At 38.9% G+C, this 15,050-nt stretch overlaps 1 protein-coding gene and 1 long non-coding RNA gene across 2 annotated transcripts; both read right to left on the reverse strand.

Moving 5' to 3' along the window:
- Positions 1-1,170: 1,170 nt before the first annotated feature.
- LOC122657766 ((-)-germacrene D synthase-like) lies at positions 1,171-4,714 on the reverse strand. Its single transcript, XM_043852561.1, has 5 exons — positions 4,461-4,714; positions 3,993-4,218; positions 2,082-2,213; positions 1,609-1,860; positions 1,171-1,494 (listed from the first exon to the last, which is right to left on the reverse strand). Exons 1-5 carry the CDS (start codon positions 4,490-4,492, stop codon positions 1,195-1,197), a joined length of 942 nt encoding a protein of 313 aa, XP_043708496.1. The 5' UTR covers positions 4,493-4,714; the 3' UTR covers positions 1,171-1,194.
- A 334-nt stretch (positions 4,715-5,048) lies between these two features.
- LOC122657768 lies at positions 5,049-7,185 on the reverse strand. The gene is made up of 2 exons (XR_006332354.1): positions 7,087-7,185; positions 5,049-5,219 (listed from the first exon to the last, which is right to left on the reverse strand). It is a non-coding gene; the product is annotated as an uncharacterized LOC122657768 (long non-coding RNA).
- Between the last annotated feature and the right edge of the window lie 7,865 nt (positions 7,186-15,050).

Here is a 15,050-nt window from a genome sequence, read left to right on the forward strand (position 1 = left end):
AGAAGTTTGATGATCAATGGAAAATTTGATTTTATGGTAAAAAAAATTTGGGATGATGTTCTCTGTGCCACAGTGCAACCTGTGCCCATAAACATGGGCCTGCCTAGGGGTGTCAATGGGCCGGTTCGGGTTTTTCGGTTTCGGTGTGACTTTTATAGAAATCGAAACCAAACCATTAAGAAATGTTCGGTTTCGGTTTCGGTGCGGTTTGATTTCGTGTCGGTTTCGATTTATGATAACGGGTTGATATCGGTTTGGATTCGGTTTGGTACCGGTTTTATATAACTAGTAAGGTCCGGTTAGTGCTAATTTTTCTTCTCTTTCTCTTTTATGTACATAAAATATTTCAAATACAATGCATCTTTGTATCCTATGTCCTATGGCCTATGGATACAATTGATTGGGAAATCACTAACAAAGGATATGAGATAAAGTGAGAAACTATCACAACACATTTAGGGGGCAATGGGGCATTAGGCATTTACTGATTTACTCATTTATCGGGTTAGATCGGTTCGGTTTGGGTTCGGGCCTAACGGTTCGGGCTACCGGTGCACCGTCGGGCTAGCCCAAACCAAACCAAACCGTTTGCCTTTCTGGATCCACAAACCAAACCGAACCATTAAGAGTTTGGTCTGGTGTGGTCCGGACTGGTTCGGGCCGGTTTCATCGATTTAGGTTAGGTATTGACACCTCTAGGCCTGCCATTCAGGGGGTAGGGTGGTCATTTCACCCACCCCCATGTGTCTGGGCGCAGACGGCACAGAAAACATTCTCCCAATTTTTTTTACCAATTATTTTACATGAAAACAAACAGAGCCTTAGGGTATTCTTTGTGGGGGGGGGGGGGTTGGTTTGGAATTAGTTTCTCCATAATTTGAAGTCTATGAACATTCTAGTAATCAGACTCACAAATGTAATCTTGGCTACAAAAGCATCTTGATAATTGAAATACTGCTCTGCTATATTTTCTCAAAGTGTCAAGTCTCAACCGTACTGTGAGAGAGAGAGAGAGCTTTAGAGCTTTATTCTTACATATCCAGCAAAACCTATTTTGTACTTATTAATACAAAATCCATTATAGGTGTCTCCATTATGAAAGCCTAGCTGATCAAGCAAAGTAATTCAAGCACACTTTGAGTGAAGTAGAAGAAGAGTCCACACTAGTAGTACTCCTTGCATGCAAGCTCAGTACTACATGGGTATGGGATCGACAAACAAAGAGGTAATGGGTTCCTTCAACACCTCATTAGGAATAGTGAAACCATCTGTATACAAGTAGAAGTGCTCAGCCATACGAACAAGGTTGACACAACGTAATAAAACTTGCATTGGGACATCGATCATAGGTTTCATGCACGCTTCATTTATATCTTTCCATGCGTCCACCACTCTTCTCTTTAATTCATCATTTACTTCTTGTTCCGACACATTATCATATTGCTTCATGTAACACTCCACAACAGAACAAACATGCCCTCTCTCTTGCTCAAACTACAAAAAAACATATATATATACAAGGTTGATGGTGGCAACACTTCAAGGTCATCAGGCAATGTGTGCTAATTAAGTAAGAAAAAGAGAATTAATTTAAACGTAATTTATTACCTTGTGAGACATCATATCATCCAAAAGCCTACTAATTAAGTTTGAAGCTTTCATAAGCTTATTATGTTCATTCATTGCCCAATCAAAGGTTTCCTTAGTCACAATATCTCCCATGCCAACCAAGGAAGTGACTATTATACTTAAACACGGAATGCTTATTGACGCAGTTTGCATATACTCTTCGAATGTTGGAATATATCCATCATTAAACCATTTGGCCTCCTGGAAGTAAGCTTTAACTTGTGTTTTCACCTGGAATTATATTGAAACCAAACAAACCCACCAACTGGTCATTAGAATTTTAAGTTTTTAATATTTATTTTTGAATTTTGTGTATTAATTGATACCAACTGATTAAACAAAAAATAATAAACTGTTGTTTATGTGTTTGTAAAAATTTTGATCATCTTTGAAAAGAGAAACAAATAAAAGATTGAATGACCAAGTAGTAGAGTTTTTAATGACACACATACCGCTTCTTTTGCATAGTTAACACGATAAGATTGTCCGTCCTTTCTCAACTCTTCCTCAATTTCATTGTAAACATCTAAAAGTGCCGAGTAGATCACCTTCATGTATTCAGGAATACCATTGATGGCGCTAAACTCCTACTTGAAAATTAAGCAATATTTCAACAAAAACATGAAGTTCATCTAAATCAGTAATAACAAATGAGTTCACTACCAAAAATCATGGCTCTATTGGCGGATTTTTACCACCGCTAATTCTTTACTATCATAAATATGCCATTAAATGTGATGCCACAATTGCTATGTGGTGGGTTTTTTTTTTTTTTTTTTTTTTTTTTTTTTTTTTTGTTTTTTTGTATATGTATATAATCTTTAGTGACGATTTCTTTTTATCACCACTAAAATAAACCTTTACCGATGGTAATACACCATGGTTAAAGGTATTTAGCAAATGCTGGGTGGACTGTCCTCTATGGTGGGAGGGAAACTTGGTCCAAGCTTTAAATAGTTGGGACATGATTATAGTTGGGAAGAGCGTATTACACCACAAAAAGAGTTAATTACCTATTTCACGTTTAATGGACTCCTATAAAAGAGGGGGAGAGAGAGAGAGGAAAAAAAAAGAAGAAAATTTTAATAAGAATAATGGAGTTTTCTCTCTTGAATTTGATAGAAAACGTGACATAAAGAGAAGGTAGTTCCAGATAAATCCTCTTTAATATCGTTGGAGAGGATCCGAACTTTTTATATATCACTTCTAAAGGTTATTATTTAAAAGAATAATCAATTACTTTTACTACCAGTTATTTTAGGTCACTAAAAGTAATTTGCTTTAAAAAAAACTAATAATCCTACCCTCCACCTCTGCTCGCCCCAGCCCACCCACCGACCCCCTTTGCAACCCATACGCCAATTCTTGGGTTGCAGGGAGCTAGCTCCGACACACTGGCCCTAATAGTGAAGCCTTGGCAGATGAGGGTCTGGGCGATGCGAATACGTGCTTGACCGGTCTAAAGCATGACCGACAACCCTCTCCAACTGCAAGCTCTTCGGTCAGTCAGCGAGGGTGCAAGGTATGTTATTGCTTGTGATGGTGGTGACAATGGTGGTTTTGCCGAGAAGTAAGGGGTCGAGGGATTTTCATCTTCTCAAGTGCGGTGCATTACCCAATGCATCTTTAAAGTGCATTGGACAGTGACCACTGTACTTGGGAAGATAAAAGTTCAGGGCACAAGTGAGATGTACCATCCGATGTACTTTAAAGGTGCACTAGGCAATGCCTCGCACTTGAGAGGATAAAAATTCGGGATCGAGCTGCTTTGATTGTCTTAAAAGATAGCAGCTTGCGGATGTGTTGATGAGGGATCGCGTCGAGCTTGACTAGGTTGGCTCTCTCGGTGGAATCAGGACTCAAGAGTCGTTAATCATGGACTCAGGTAATTTATCCATCTTAAGAAGAGGGTGGGGGCCAGGGGTGGGGAAGGGAGAGGCAAAGGTGGGCAGGATCAGTGAGATTCAGAGGGATTGGACAGGGTGGGGGAGTTGTAAACGTACAAAGGGAAGGGGAGGTGAAGAGGGAGACAAAGGGAGCAGAGGGAGCTGAGAGGGTGCGAGATTGGCGAGTTGCAGATGGGCTGGTGGGAGTCGAAGATTATCATCCAATTAAGTGCCGCCTAGTGCACCATATTTTAGAATCCAACTGTAAAAACATGGGCAGTGATGCCTTTTTATCCTCTCAAATGTTGGGTGGACGATTTGATTCTTAAGTGTACTTGAGAGGATAAATTTCCAGGGGTGAGGATCTCCAGCCATCACTTACGGTCAGAAATAACACGATTGGTTGAAAATAACACCTCCAAATTTCTTGTGGTGATCAAGTGAAGAATTAATCTACATGTAGATGTCCATGTAAACATCAAACCTCTGAATCGCATCAGTGAAGAGCAGGAGTTCTTCGAGGGTACCATAGGCATCATAGGTATCATTAATAACAGTGATAAGGGCTGTAACTTTAGCTACCATCTTTTTGGCAAGAGCATAATGAGGTTCAAAACACACCCCCATTGCAAAAAAATAGGATTCCACAAGTCGGTCTCTGGCATAAGGTAGCTTTGATGCAAGCCCGAATTCTTTCCACCATCTGCAATTTTCACATACCAGATTTTTCAGTTTTGGATTACTACAATAAAGGTCGTACCTAGTGCACAAGGCTCCAGCATTTAATTAGTAGGGTCTTGGGAGGGTCAAATGTACGTAGCCTTACCTCTGTTACCAGAGAGGCTGTTTTCAAGACTTGAACCCGTGACCAAGCGTTCAACAAGTGAGCACTTAACCAATGCGCCAAGCACAACCGTCATAGATGAGTTAGAATCATTAGCTTACTTTGAGATTTGGCTTAGCTCCTGCTGGTACATGGACTGTACTAGATTGAAATCTACTTTTGCAAGCTTAAGAAGGGATTCATTCTTTGTCTTGTCTTCTTGGTAAATAGAGATGTAGTGCCTACTTCTATCCTTGGCACCCCCGTGTGGAGGGGTTGTTTCAAGGCATGCTTCACTTGTGTTGCAAGAGAATGAGGTTTTAAACCATCAGTGACTACTATGGAATTAAGTCTAGTGGCTGTGAACTCAAGGGCTTCATCTAGAATTTCTTCTCCATGTACCCTCAAGTGTGCAGCTTCATACAAGCATAGCATCCCACTCACATCATTAATGAGTTAGTCCTCCTTCAACTTACCATCAATAGTGTTCTTGAATCTATTGAAAACATCTGCAATTCAAAACCACCCAAAAAGTGATGAACAAATAATCAATAATAAGATGAAGACCATATAGAGACCATTAAAGCAAGATTGAGGTCTTAATTTCCACAAGGGATATTATACCCTTGTTGTCTAAGTAAGTGAAACCTCAAAGCCACACTATAAAGGTTGTCATTGTCATCATCAAAACCATGATGTGGGGCTTCATATATCTCCTTTAGTGCATGCTCAATCTCTCCTTCAAAGTGATATGCCACACCAAGCCTTTGCAATGAATCAATCAAGTTCAGTTTTTTTAAAGACTCATTAGCATCACCCTCTAGCATCCTCCTCACTTCTTCTTTCAATTCTTCAACTTGTTCATGACAAGCTTCATTCATCTGCTACACACACAAAAACATAAAAAATCCCCGTGAGGAGTCACCACTAGGGGTGCAAGTTCGGCCCTGTCGGCCCAAACCCACCCTAGCCCGCTCTGAGCCCGAATAGGGCATGGGCTGAGATATTTGGCCCTGAGGGCGGGTTAGGGTTGAAAATTTCTAGACCTGTGTTAGGGTCGGGTCGGGTCAGGGTTGAGGCCTTGGGCTAAGCCTGGCCCAAGCCTGGCCCGGCCCCATCCGACCCTGTTTTAAGTTATACTATAAAATATATATTATAAACTTTAAACTTCACCCACATTTTATTATATAATATGTTATATATGAAGATAATAAGTGATATAATACATTTTATTATAGTGTTATTTTAAGTAAAATTGATAATTTTCTCCCCGGTCCATTCTAGCCCATGCATTTCTTTTCCCCTCCCCATGATCAAAGCCAATTAGGGTCAGCCCAACCCAACCCTGAGAGCAGGTCAGGGTTGGATTTTTCAGGCCCTGAGTCAGGGTCGGGTCGGGCCTGGACCCAGTTAAGGGGACTTAGGGTTGGGTTAGAGTATTATAAAGCCTGGCCCAACCCGACCTTGTTGCAGCCCTAATCACCACTTCCAAGATCAAGAGAATGAAAGAGTTCAAAGAAAGGCTTAACTTCTACTCCAAGGAAAGAGAGTAGAAGTAGCTCATGGAGAGTATTACTCTAACTATGAAGAAGTGAGCAGATGCAACCCATAGGAAGTCCCACTCACATAAAAAAGAAAAGAAATCAAAAAGTTTGTATTATTCATCCATTATTGGAATAAATTTTTATTTTTTTTTAACACTTAATGCGTATTAAACGGACATTGATTTCAATAATACTTTCAAAATTGCGACTTAAGAAAACATACATGGCAATAGTAGGGCATGCACTTTATACGTCGTTGTCATGTGATTCCTTCTTAAAAATTTGGGAGCAAATATACGAGTATATTCACCATGCATCAAACATGTACGTTATCCATCAAACAAAATAATATCAAAGTACGTATAATATGAATTTATTAAGATCAATGTTAATCTAATTCCGATCCATAAATTGAGGAATTGTGTTCTTTTCGATCTGTGTACTACACGTAGATTAACGTTAATCTTAACAAATTCATATAAACACTATTTAAGAAGGAATCAATCTACGTAACAGACAGTGCCTTTCTTGCCAGAGAGTTAGCTATTTTGCTCCCTTGGTACATAAGAAAAAGGGTAAATTACACGTCACCCCCTGGTTTTCAAACGAAACTCAGATCACCCCCTGGTTTTTGAAAAAACTCAAATCACCCCTGGTTTAGACCCCAATATAACAAATTAGTCCCTACAATTAGTTTTATGCTATTAAGTGATGATGTCAGCTAGTTAAATAAATTTAAATCCCTAAACTACCCTTGACCAATGTTGAAGATGAAGGAAAGTTAGTATTGTAAATTTAATTCTAATGTTCTAGTACAAGTGTAAAATAGTCCTTTCACACCAATAACTAACAGTAGACTAACACCGTTACTGTAAAGGGGGTGATTTGAGTTTTTTCAAAAACCAGGGGGTGACGTGTAATTTACCTTAAGAAAAACTACATGAAACAAAGAGAGATGAAAGACACATGATCAGAATTACCATTTGATCTTTTAATATAGTGGAATTTGTTATTTGACCAAAATAATTAAAAAAAAAAGGCCAAATGTTTTGTGTGCCGGGGGCACAGGTTGTTGTGCCTAGACACATGGGGGTGGGCGAAATGACTACCTTGCCCCCTGAATCACAGACCCATGTATCTGGGCGCAAGCTAAGCTGCGATCCACAGAGGACATCAGCCCAAACAAAAAAAATCAACTAGTTACCATATCATTACTAGGAGCATATGTGATGAAACGATCACCCCAACAGCTAGGATGGAAATTGGCTAACGGACGAATGATCTTTGTGTTTATATTTGGAGATGCAGCAAAAGAAGATTGGAGAGACATCTTTCTTAAATTGAAATGGAGAAACAGAACTATGGTTTAGGTTTTGGAAGACAAATGAAAATAAGATGGAAATGTGCAAAACTAAGAAGCAACACCTATTTTGCTTCAAATGATAAATATGGAGTGCAAAGGAACAACCTGACTTGCTATTTATACTTGGTCGATCTATGGCCTTTAGAACACCTTTTTTTCACAAAATTGTAGAAAAGTGGGGGATAGGGCGTGAAGAGAACATTCCAGTCTGCCGACTAGAGGGTGAGAAACTAACAACCCATTGCATCAATCACTTTTTTACACTTGAAAGTCACTTTTTTGCTAGGGCTACTCTGTAGCGCGACAGGGAGTGTAGCCCAAGCACTACAGGCTATTGGATGTGTACTACACTCCTGTTGCGCTACAGAGGACCCAAATCCCACTTTTTTAGAGCCTCGAAACCCGAATTTTGATCTTCTCAAGTGTGGTATCTGTTCAGTACATCATACTTAAGAATCCAATGATAAAAACATAAGCAGTGGAGTCTTTTTATCCTCTCAAGTGTTGGGTAGAAGATTGAATTGGGCAGTACACCACACTTGAAAGGACAAATTTCTGTGTTGAATTTTAAAGGTGAATAAGTGCAATGTCCACCATCAGATGCACTTTCAGGTACACTGGGCCATCGTGCACTAGACTTTTTACCAAAAAACAAAAAGGGCCAAATGTTCTCTGTGCTGGGGATGCAGGTTGTGCCCATACACATGGGGGTGGGCAAAATAACCACCCTATCCCCCAGAATGGCAGATCCATGTGTCTTGACACAGGTTGTGTTGCGGCACAGAAAACATCGACCCAAAAAAACAAAAAAAAAACCTGGAATTGAGAGGTGAAAGTTCCAAGACCCATGCTTACCTTGGCGGTGGATCCAAGACACCTGAGAAATGGATTTCTGCAGCGGCCCCACTGGAATACATTTTTCATATTGTCAGCATATAACGACAGAGCTATGTGATGATGGTGTTGGGGTCCTCCTATAACGTAGATTGCAAATTTTCAAGACCCATTTGGAATCTTTTCATGGATTGTTTTGGACTTGAGTGGCAGCCGCCGTTAACTGTACAAGAGTTTGAGAGACTTTGAAGCCTTATCTTCTAAACTTAACGGCACAATTAACGGTGTATGTCGGACCTTTCCTCGTCCTCGTACAATCGTTTCTTTAGTCTATTGGTGGCGTCATGCATAATGAAGTAACGCGAGGGAGATTGAGAACAGAGAGAAAGAGAAAACACACACAGAATTTTGTGGTTCAGTTTTAAATGGACATACGTTCATAATCAAAGAAAACTTTTTGAGAATTATTGTGGTTCAGTTTTAGACGTACGTCCACAGTCAAAAAAATATTTCTAAGAATTATTGTAGTTCAGTCTTAGATAGACATACGGTCACAATCAAGGACATCTTTCTGAGAATTATTGTGGTTCAGTTTTAACAGACATACGTCCACAGTCAAGAAAATCTTTCTGAGAATTATTGTGGTTCAGTCTTAGACAGACCTACGTCCACAATCAAGGAAATCTTTCTTATCTCTTTTTGGACAATCCTTATAAAAGAATACTGAAAAATTCTTTACAGAAATAAGATATTTAATTAAGGAAACAGCCTTGCTATTATTCTCGTGATTATCCTTTTGATTGAGAAATCCCAATTACTGTGATTGATACCCTTTCTATAATCGTTGAGATGTGTCTTGATTGATGATCTTGTCTGATTAATTGATTTTTTTCCAATCTTTAGATGATATGAGAATCTCTTGACCCGATTACTAGATGATGACTTGAAATCTATACCGTTAACAATGCATATATCTGGTTGAACTAAACTAAATGTGGATGGCTGCTCTCCACGAAATCCGGGGATATTGACTGAATCTAGAGATTTCATATTTAATGGAATTTAATATTCGGCTTATCTTCAGCGTAATCTTTCCTACATAGTTGGAGTTTATTATTTTTTTTGTAAATCTCTTGTATAAATCCTCTCTTTAAAGGTCAATTCTTACAAATAATATAATATTAACTCTGACATAGTATTAGAGATGAACAAAGCTCACGTCACCATCTCCCTCCCCTCCCCTAGTCGGCTCCTTTCTTTCTTCTTTCTTTCTTTTCCTTTTTTTTTGTATGGAGACCAATACCTCCACCGAAGCTCCCCCCTCCCCCATTGCCATTGCACTCCTCACTCCCTTATGGCCGAACCCACCATGGCCACTCCCATCGTGGCCACCCCTATGGCCACTCCCCCTGTGGTCGTGCCCTCTTTGGCCGTCCCCTTGCTGCTTCCTCTCTTCTCTCTACCATTTTTTTTTCCGCTATAAGGTCAGTAATGAATATAAAGAAAACAAGAAAGGTACAAGATTAAAGTCTAGGCATACCTAAATGGAATACAATACACTGGAAACCCCTAGCTCCACTTTCGGCATGACCATCAACAGAGAGAGGGGAACCCAAGATCAGATTGGAGATCCACCTTCGGCATGGCATGGTCATCAGCAGAAACCCCAACTCACCCATAAATGACATACAAATATCTAGTATCCTGTACAAAGATTAAAAAAAAAAAACCCTTCATAATTAAGACAGTTCTTCCCCTAAACTATCCAAAACGATATCTAGACTTTCCATAAGCATCATGAGCAACATGATCTTCTTTCACATATTCAGGAAACCTCCTCCAAAATAGAGATTTTTCTGGATTTAGCGGCTTGGTTAGCTAGAGAGTAAGAAACTTGATTCACCTCTTTATAACAGTGAGTAATTTTCATCTAATTGAAGAAAGAAAAACACTTGAGTTTCTCCAAAGATATTCTAAATCCCAAGGAATGGTGACATTTGAAATCGAATCAACTATCGCTTGAGAATCACTTTCAAACCAAATGTGTGTATATACTGTTGCTCTTGATCTTTCAATTACATATAGGAAATGCTTGGAATTCCGCAGAAAAACAAGTTTTGATACCCACATAGTAAGAGAAAGCTCCCAATGGATAGCCCTCAAAACTCCTAAAATTCCACCAAAACCAGCATGACCAGGATTTCCTAGAGAGCACCCATCAATGTTGATTTTAATCCACCCCTCCATTGGTTTAAAAGAACTCTCCCGATGGACACCACTATAGAATTAGAAAAGATAACTCCTAGCTTTTTTGAAATCATAAGATCCAATACAGATTTAATTTTGCACTTCATCATAGATGCTGTGTCAATTAGATCTCTTTGAACATGTATGAAGACAAATTTGTGATGTTTTCGAAATATATTAAATCTATACGGGTATTCTTTTCCATCCACATATGAAAAGGGATTAAAATCAAACCCGCCAGCCCAATGCTCTTCAAGTGAACCGCATTTGCTTTTCTTCTCCACCAGCATCTGTAATCATCAATATTATTAACATTCGGCCAGACAACTTTAAAAACATCCATGAAAATTTTCCACAGGTCTCTTGTTAGGGTTTAGGGTTTAAGCACAAAGTTGCTTAAAGCATTACACCCTGAGTATCTAGTTTGGAATACCCAGACTGCTGCCTCCAGCTAGTATATATAGGAAAACTAGGGTTTAGGTCAGATGGGCTAATTACTAAATTGCCCCTCACAGCCTGGGCATTAATACAAGTAGGATTATATTAGAACATATAAAGGGATATTACATAAATACCCTTACAATCTCCTCCTATGTTCTACATATATCCATTACACATGTATAGGAACCATTGTTCAATCAGTAATTGAATCAATATAAATTGAATTCAATAATCCAATAAATCAAATAAGAAATAAGTAAACTTCAAGAAATAAAACAAAGGTTTTAGATCAAAACTAAACCCAACAATAAATCCGAAGTTCCACATGCAAGTGGCTAAACCAAAAGAAATAATCAAAAGGAAAAGTCCTTGCAATCCATGTGACTTTACTCATCAAGTAAGTCATCCTCATCGAGATCCAGATTCAACCGTTCTCCTCCATCTTCGCCATTCTCTGTAATTTGTCAAATATGAATTTCATAAGATATTGTGAATTCAATCATTTGCACAATAGTATCTAGTTCAACAATAAGAACTTAGTACATTTCATATATGGCTGAAGGTAAATCAAAAAACAATAAGCATCATCATCAAGTTTCTTTACAAGAACTCGATCCTATATAGTCTCTATCATAAGGACCATACCATGTTTCCATTTGGAATATCAGTATTCGTCATATCATCATAGATTTATGTTGTATCATCAAATTTGGAATGGTACACCATACTATGAAAGACATGTCATCAAATTTGGAATGACATAAAGACTAGCACAATATCATTGAAACATATCAGACATTTTTCATATTCCTTTGTGGAATAACAAAGTAAGGAGACTTCACATGAAAATTTGCTACACCATCAAGTTTGGAATGGTTTCACAAATCCCCATACTTAGTAACCTAACTAAGTTATCTGAAACATGTAAACTGTCCCGAATGCTTACCAAGGCTAGATGAGATTCGAATAATTCAAAATAATATTGGGTTAGGTTAAGACCTGACTAAATGGTCTTTAACCCCATCTCCCCTGTAGTTTTGAATGTTCGATCTTTGTTCAATCCCTTTGTAAGGGCATCTGCCGTATTATCCTTCGATCTCACATCAATCAAAGTGATAATCCCTTGTTCTGTTCTATAATTCAGCATAGCCTGTTTCAGCCTAATGTGTCTCCTCTTACCATTAAAGAGTGAGTTATTCACAATCGTCTTGGTTGCTTGATTATCACAGAATATAGATATAGAGTTTAACTTAAAACTCCTCAATGGAATATCCATGATCAGATCCTTTATCCACTCTGCTTCATCTCCCGCAGAAGCTAGAGCATAAAGTTTCGATTCCATAGATGACAGAGCAATACTAGTCTGTCTTTTGGATTTCCATGCTACTTGCTCCTCCTAGTGTAAATACATAACCACCGGTGGATCTGCTGTCTCCCAAATCGAGCACCAAGATGCATCAGAATATCCTTCCAAAGTTGGAGGATGTCCATTATAACATAAAGCATAACCTTGAGTACCCTTAAGGTATCTCATCAGCCTCGATAGGGCATCCCAATGCTCTTTTTCAGGATTACTAGTGAAACGACTCAGCATGCCTACCGTAAAGGCTATGTCTGGCCTAGTACAACTCATTGCATACATGAGACTACCAATCAGTTTAGAATAATCTAACTGATTCACGATGTCACCTGTGTTAGGTTTCAACCGTTTGTTATAGTCATAGGGTGTCTCAATTGGTTTACAATCACTGTATCCCCAACTAGAAAGTAGCTTCTCAATGTAATGAGTCTGACTAAGGGTGATCCCTTGCTCACTGAAGCTTACTCTCATCCCAAGAATGGTGTCTACCACACCAAGATCTTTCATGTCGAATTCTTTGGACAAGATTTCTTTAATGTCACTCACTACAGAGAGATCAGAACCTAGAATCAACATGTCGTCTACATACAAGCAAATAATCGCGACCTTGTTTGACTCGACAAAAAATAAAGGCACTTATCCGAGTTCTTGGTTTGAAAACCAAAGCTCTTTCTTGTCTTGTCAAACTTCTCATGTCACAATTTAGGTGCTTGTTTAAGACCATAGAGAGATTTGTTTAATTTACAAACTCTTTTTCGTAACCTTCCATGACAAACCCTTCAGGTTGGTTCATGTAGATTTCTTCTGTTAGGTCTCCATTAAGGAAAGCCGTTTTTACATCCATTTGATGCACAACATAGTGCTCAATAGATGCTATGGCAAGAAGAATCCTTATTGTTGCCAAATGGCAGACCGGGGAGTAGATGTCAAAATAATCTATCCCTCTCACCTATTTATAGCCCTTAGCTACTAATCGTGCTTTATACCTGGCTATAGACCCATCCGGATTAAGTTTCTTCTTCAGTACCCACTTACACCCTATTGTCTTGGCCCCTCTAGGCAGATCAACAAGGTGCCAGGTCTCATTCTGCATTAAAGAGCTCATTTCCTCATCAATGGCTTCTTTCCATAACAGGGAGTCCCTAGATCTCATCGCTTCCTTATAGGTGGATGGATCAGCCTCTAAATGGTAGGTCACAAAATCCTCACCAAAATTCTTGGGTACTCGATCTCTAGTAGATACTCTTCTAGATTCTGATTCAAGGAGCATTGTGGGAGTAGTGTCAGAAACAATTGGTTCAGATTCCAAAGGTGATTCTGTAACCACTTCAGTCAAACCAGGCAAGGTCAGGCCTTTATCTCTAAGGAATTTATCCTCAAAGAATATAGCATCCCTAGATTCTATCACCACATTGGTTGATAGATCCAAAAATTGGTCTGCAGCACTGTCTTCTGCACAACCTAGATATACACAAGTGTTTGTTCTAGTTCCCACCTTAGGTCTCCTAGGGTCTTATATCCTAACATAAGCTATACAGCCCCAAACCTTAAGAGTGTCATATCTACAGGGATGATTATGCCATAGTTCATAAGGTGTAGAAGTCAGTTTTGAATGTGGTAGTCTATTTAGAATGTGATTTGCGTGCACAACTGCTTCTCCCCAATAGCAAGAGGGCATACTACCATGTCAATAACATGGAGTTTAACATCTCTGTTAACGTCCCTGTTCTTTCTTTCAGCTATGCCATTTGATTGAGGTGAGTAAGGAGCGATGAGTTTCAAGGATTATGCTCGCAGAGGCACGAATTCCTTGAACTCTGTCAATTTGTATTCTCCTCCCTATCACTTCTAAATCTTTTAATTTTCAAGTTCAACGATTTTCTACCCTATTCTTGAAAATTTTAAATTTTTCAAAAGCTTCATCTTTAGATTTTAACGGTATAAATGACAGTATCTAGAAAAATCGTCTATAAATGTTATCAAATACTTCCGACCTCCTCTAGTTGTGTAGCTTTTAAAGTCACAAATGTCAGAATGTATAAGTTCAAGAAGTTGAGTGCTCCTAGAAACCGGTCTGAACGGTTTTCTAGTTATTTTAGTTTGAGCACACACTTCACATCTGTTAAATCTAATTGAAGTGTCTAATGGTAAATTATGAGTTTTAGCTAGTTTGAGCATTTTCCTATAGTTCACATGTCCTAACCTACAATGTAGTATTTTGGGATCAAGTGAATTATGGTTAACCTGGTTTATTGTCTCATTAGCTAAACTCAACCTAAACATACCATTCAAATTATAAGCACATCCAAAATAAAAGGAGTTAAGAGACAATGTTACTCTACCACTACTAAAAGTAATAGACATTCCAAGATCAAGCAAAATTCCAATGGAAATTAAATTCTTTTCAAAATCGGAAAGATTTTAACATTTTTCAAAGTTAATATTTTACCTCGATGATAGAACCAGGTTCGCTGTCCCTTGTTGAGCCACTTCCACGACGTCTCCATTTGCAACAGTGACAGTCTCTGCTACTTGAACAACATCAGTGAGCAGGTCCTTGCTATTGCAAACATGACAAGTCGCTCCAGAGTCTAACCACCAATCTGAAGATGTACTGGCCAACCCCTTACCCTTGCCAACCATGGCAACAAAGTTAGTAGGCTCAGTCTTGTCCACCAGCATGTGAACTTCCTTCTGTGGTGTGTCAGTGTTCCCTTTCTTAGGACCCCTACACTCAGATGCATAGTGACCCCACTTTCCACAGTGCGGCACTTGCCCCTCTTTTTAAAATTAGTCTTTTTGGCCTCCAACTGTTGGGGTTCTTTCTTAGGTGGCTTGGACTGCCTAGGATATTTCTTGGGTTGTGAAACCAAATTGGCAGATGCCTGTTGTTGTTTCACCATCTCCAAGTTATTCCTGGCTC

This window comes from Telopea speciosissima, chromosome 4 (genome assembly GCF_018873765.1).
Source record: "Telopea speciosissima isolate NSW1024214 ecotype Mountain lineage chromosome 4, Tspe_v1, whole genome shotgun sequence".
In the NCBI taxonomy this organism is placed as follows: domain Eukaryota; kingdom Viridiplantae; phylum Streptophyta; class Magnoliopsida; order Proteales; family Proteaceae; genus Telopea; species Telopea speciosissima.

Coding starts and splice junctions, on each gene's coding strand:
- LOC122657766 (XM_043852561.1), bottom strand. CDS start 4,492: ATGTACCAGCAGGAGCTAAGCCAAATCTCAAA. Junction 2,214..3,992: donor ATGCGATTCAGAGGTTTGAT/GTTTACATGGAC, acceptor TTCAAGTAGGAG/TTTAGCGCCATCAATGGTAT. Junction 1,861..2,081: donor TTAACTATGCAAAAGAAGCG/GTATGTGTGTCA, acceptor ATATAATTCCAG/GTGAAAACACAAGTTAAAGC.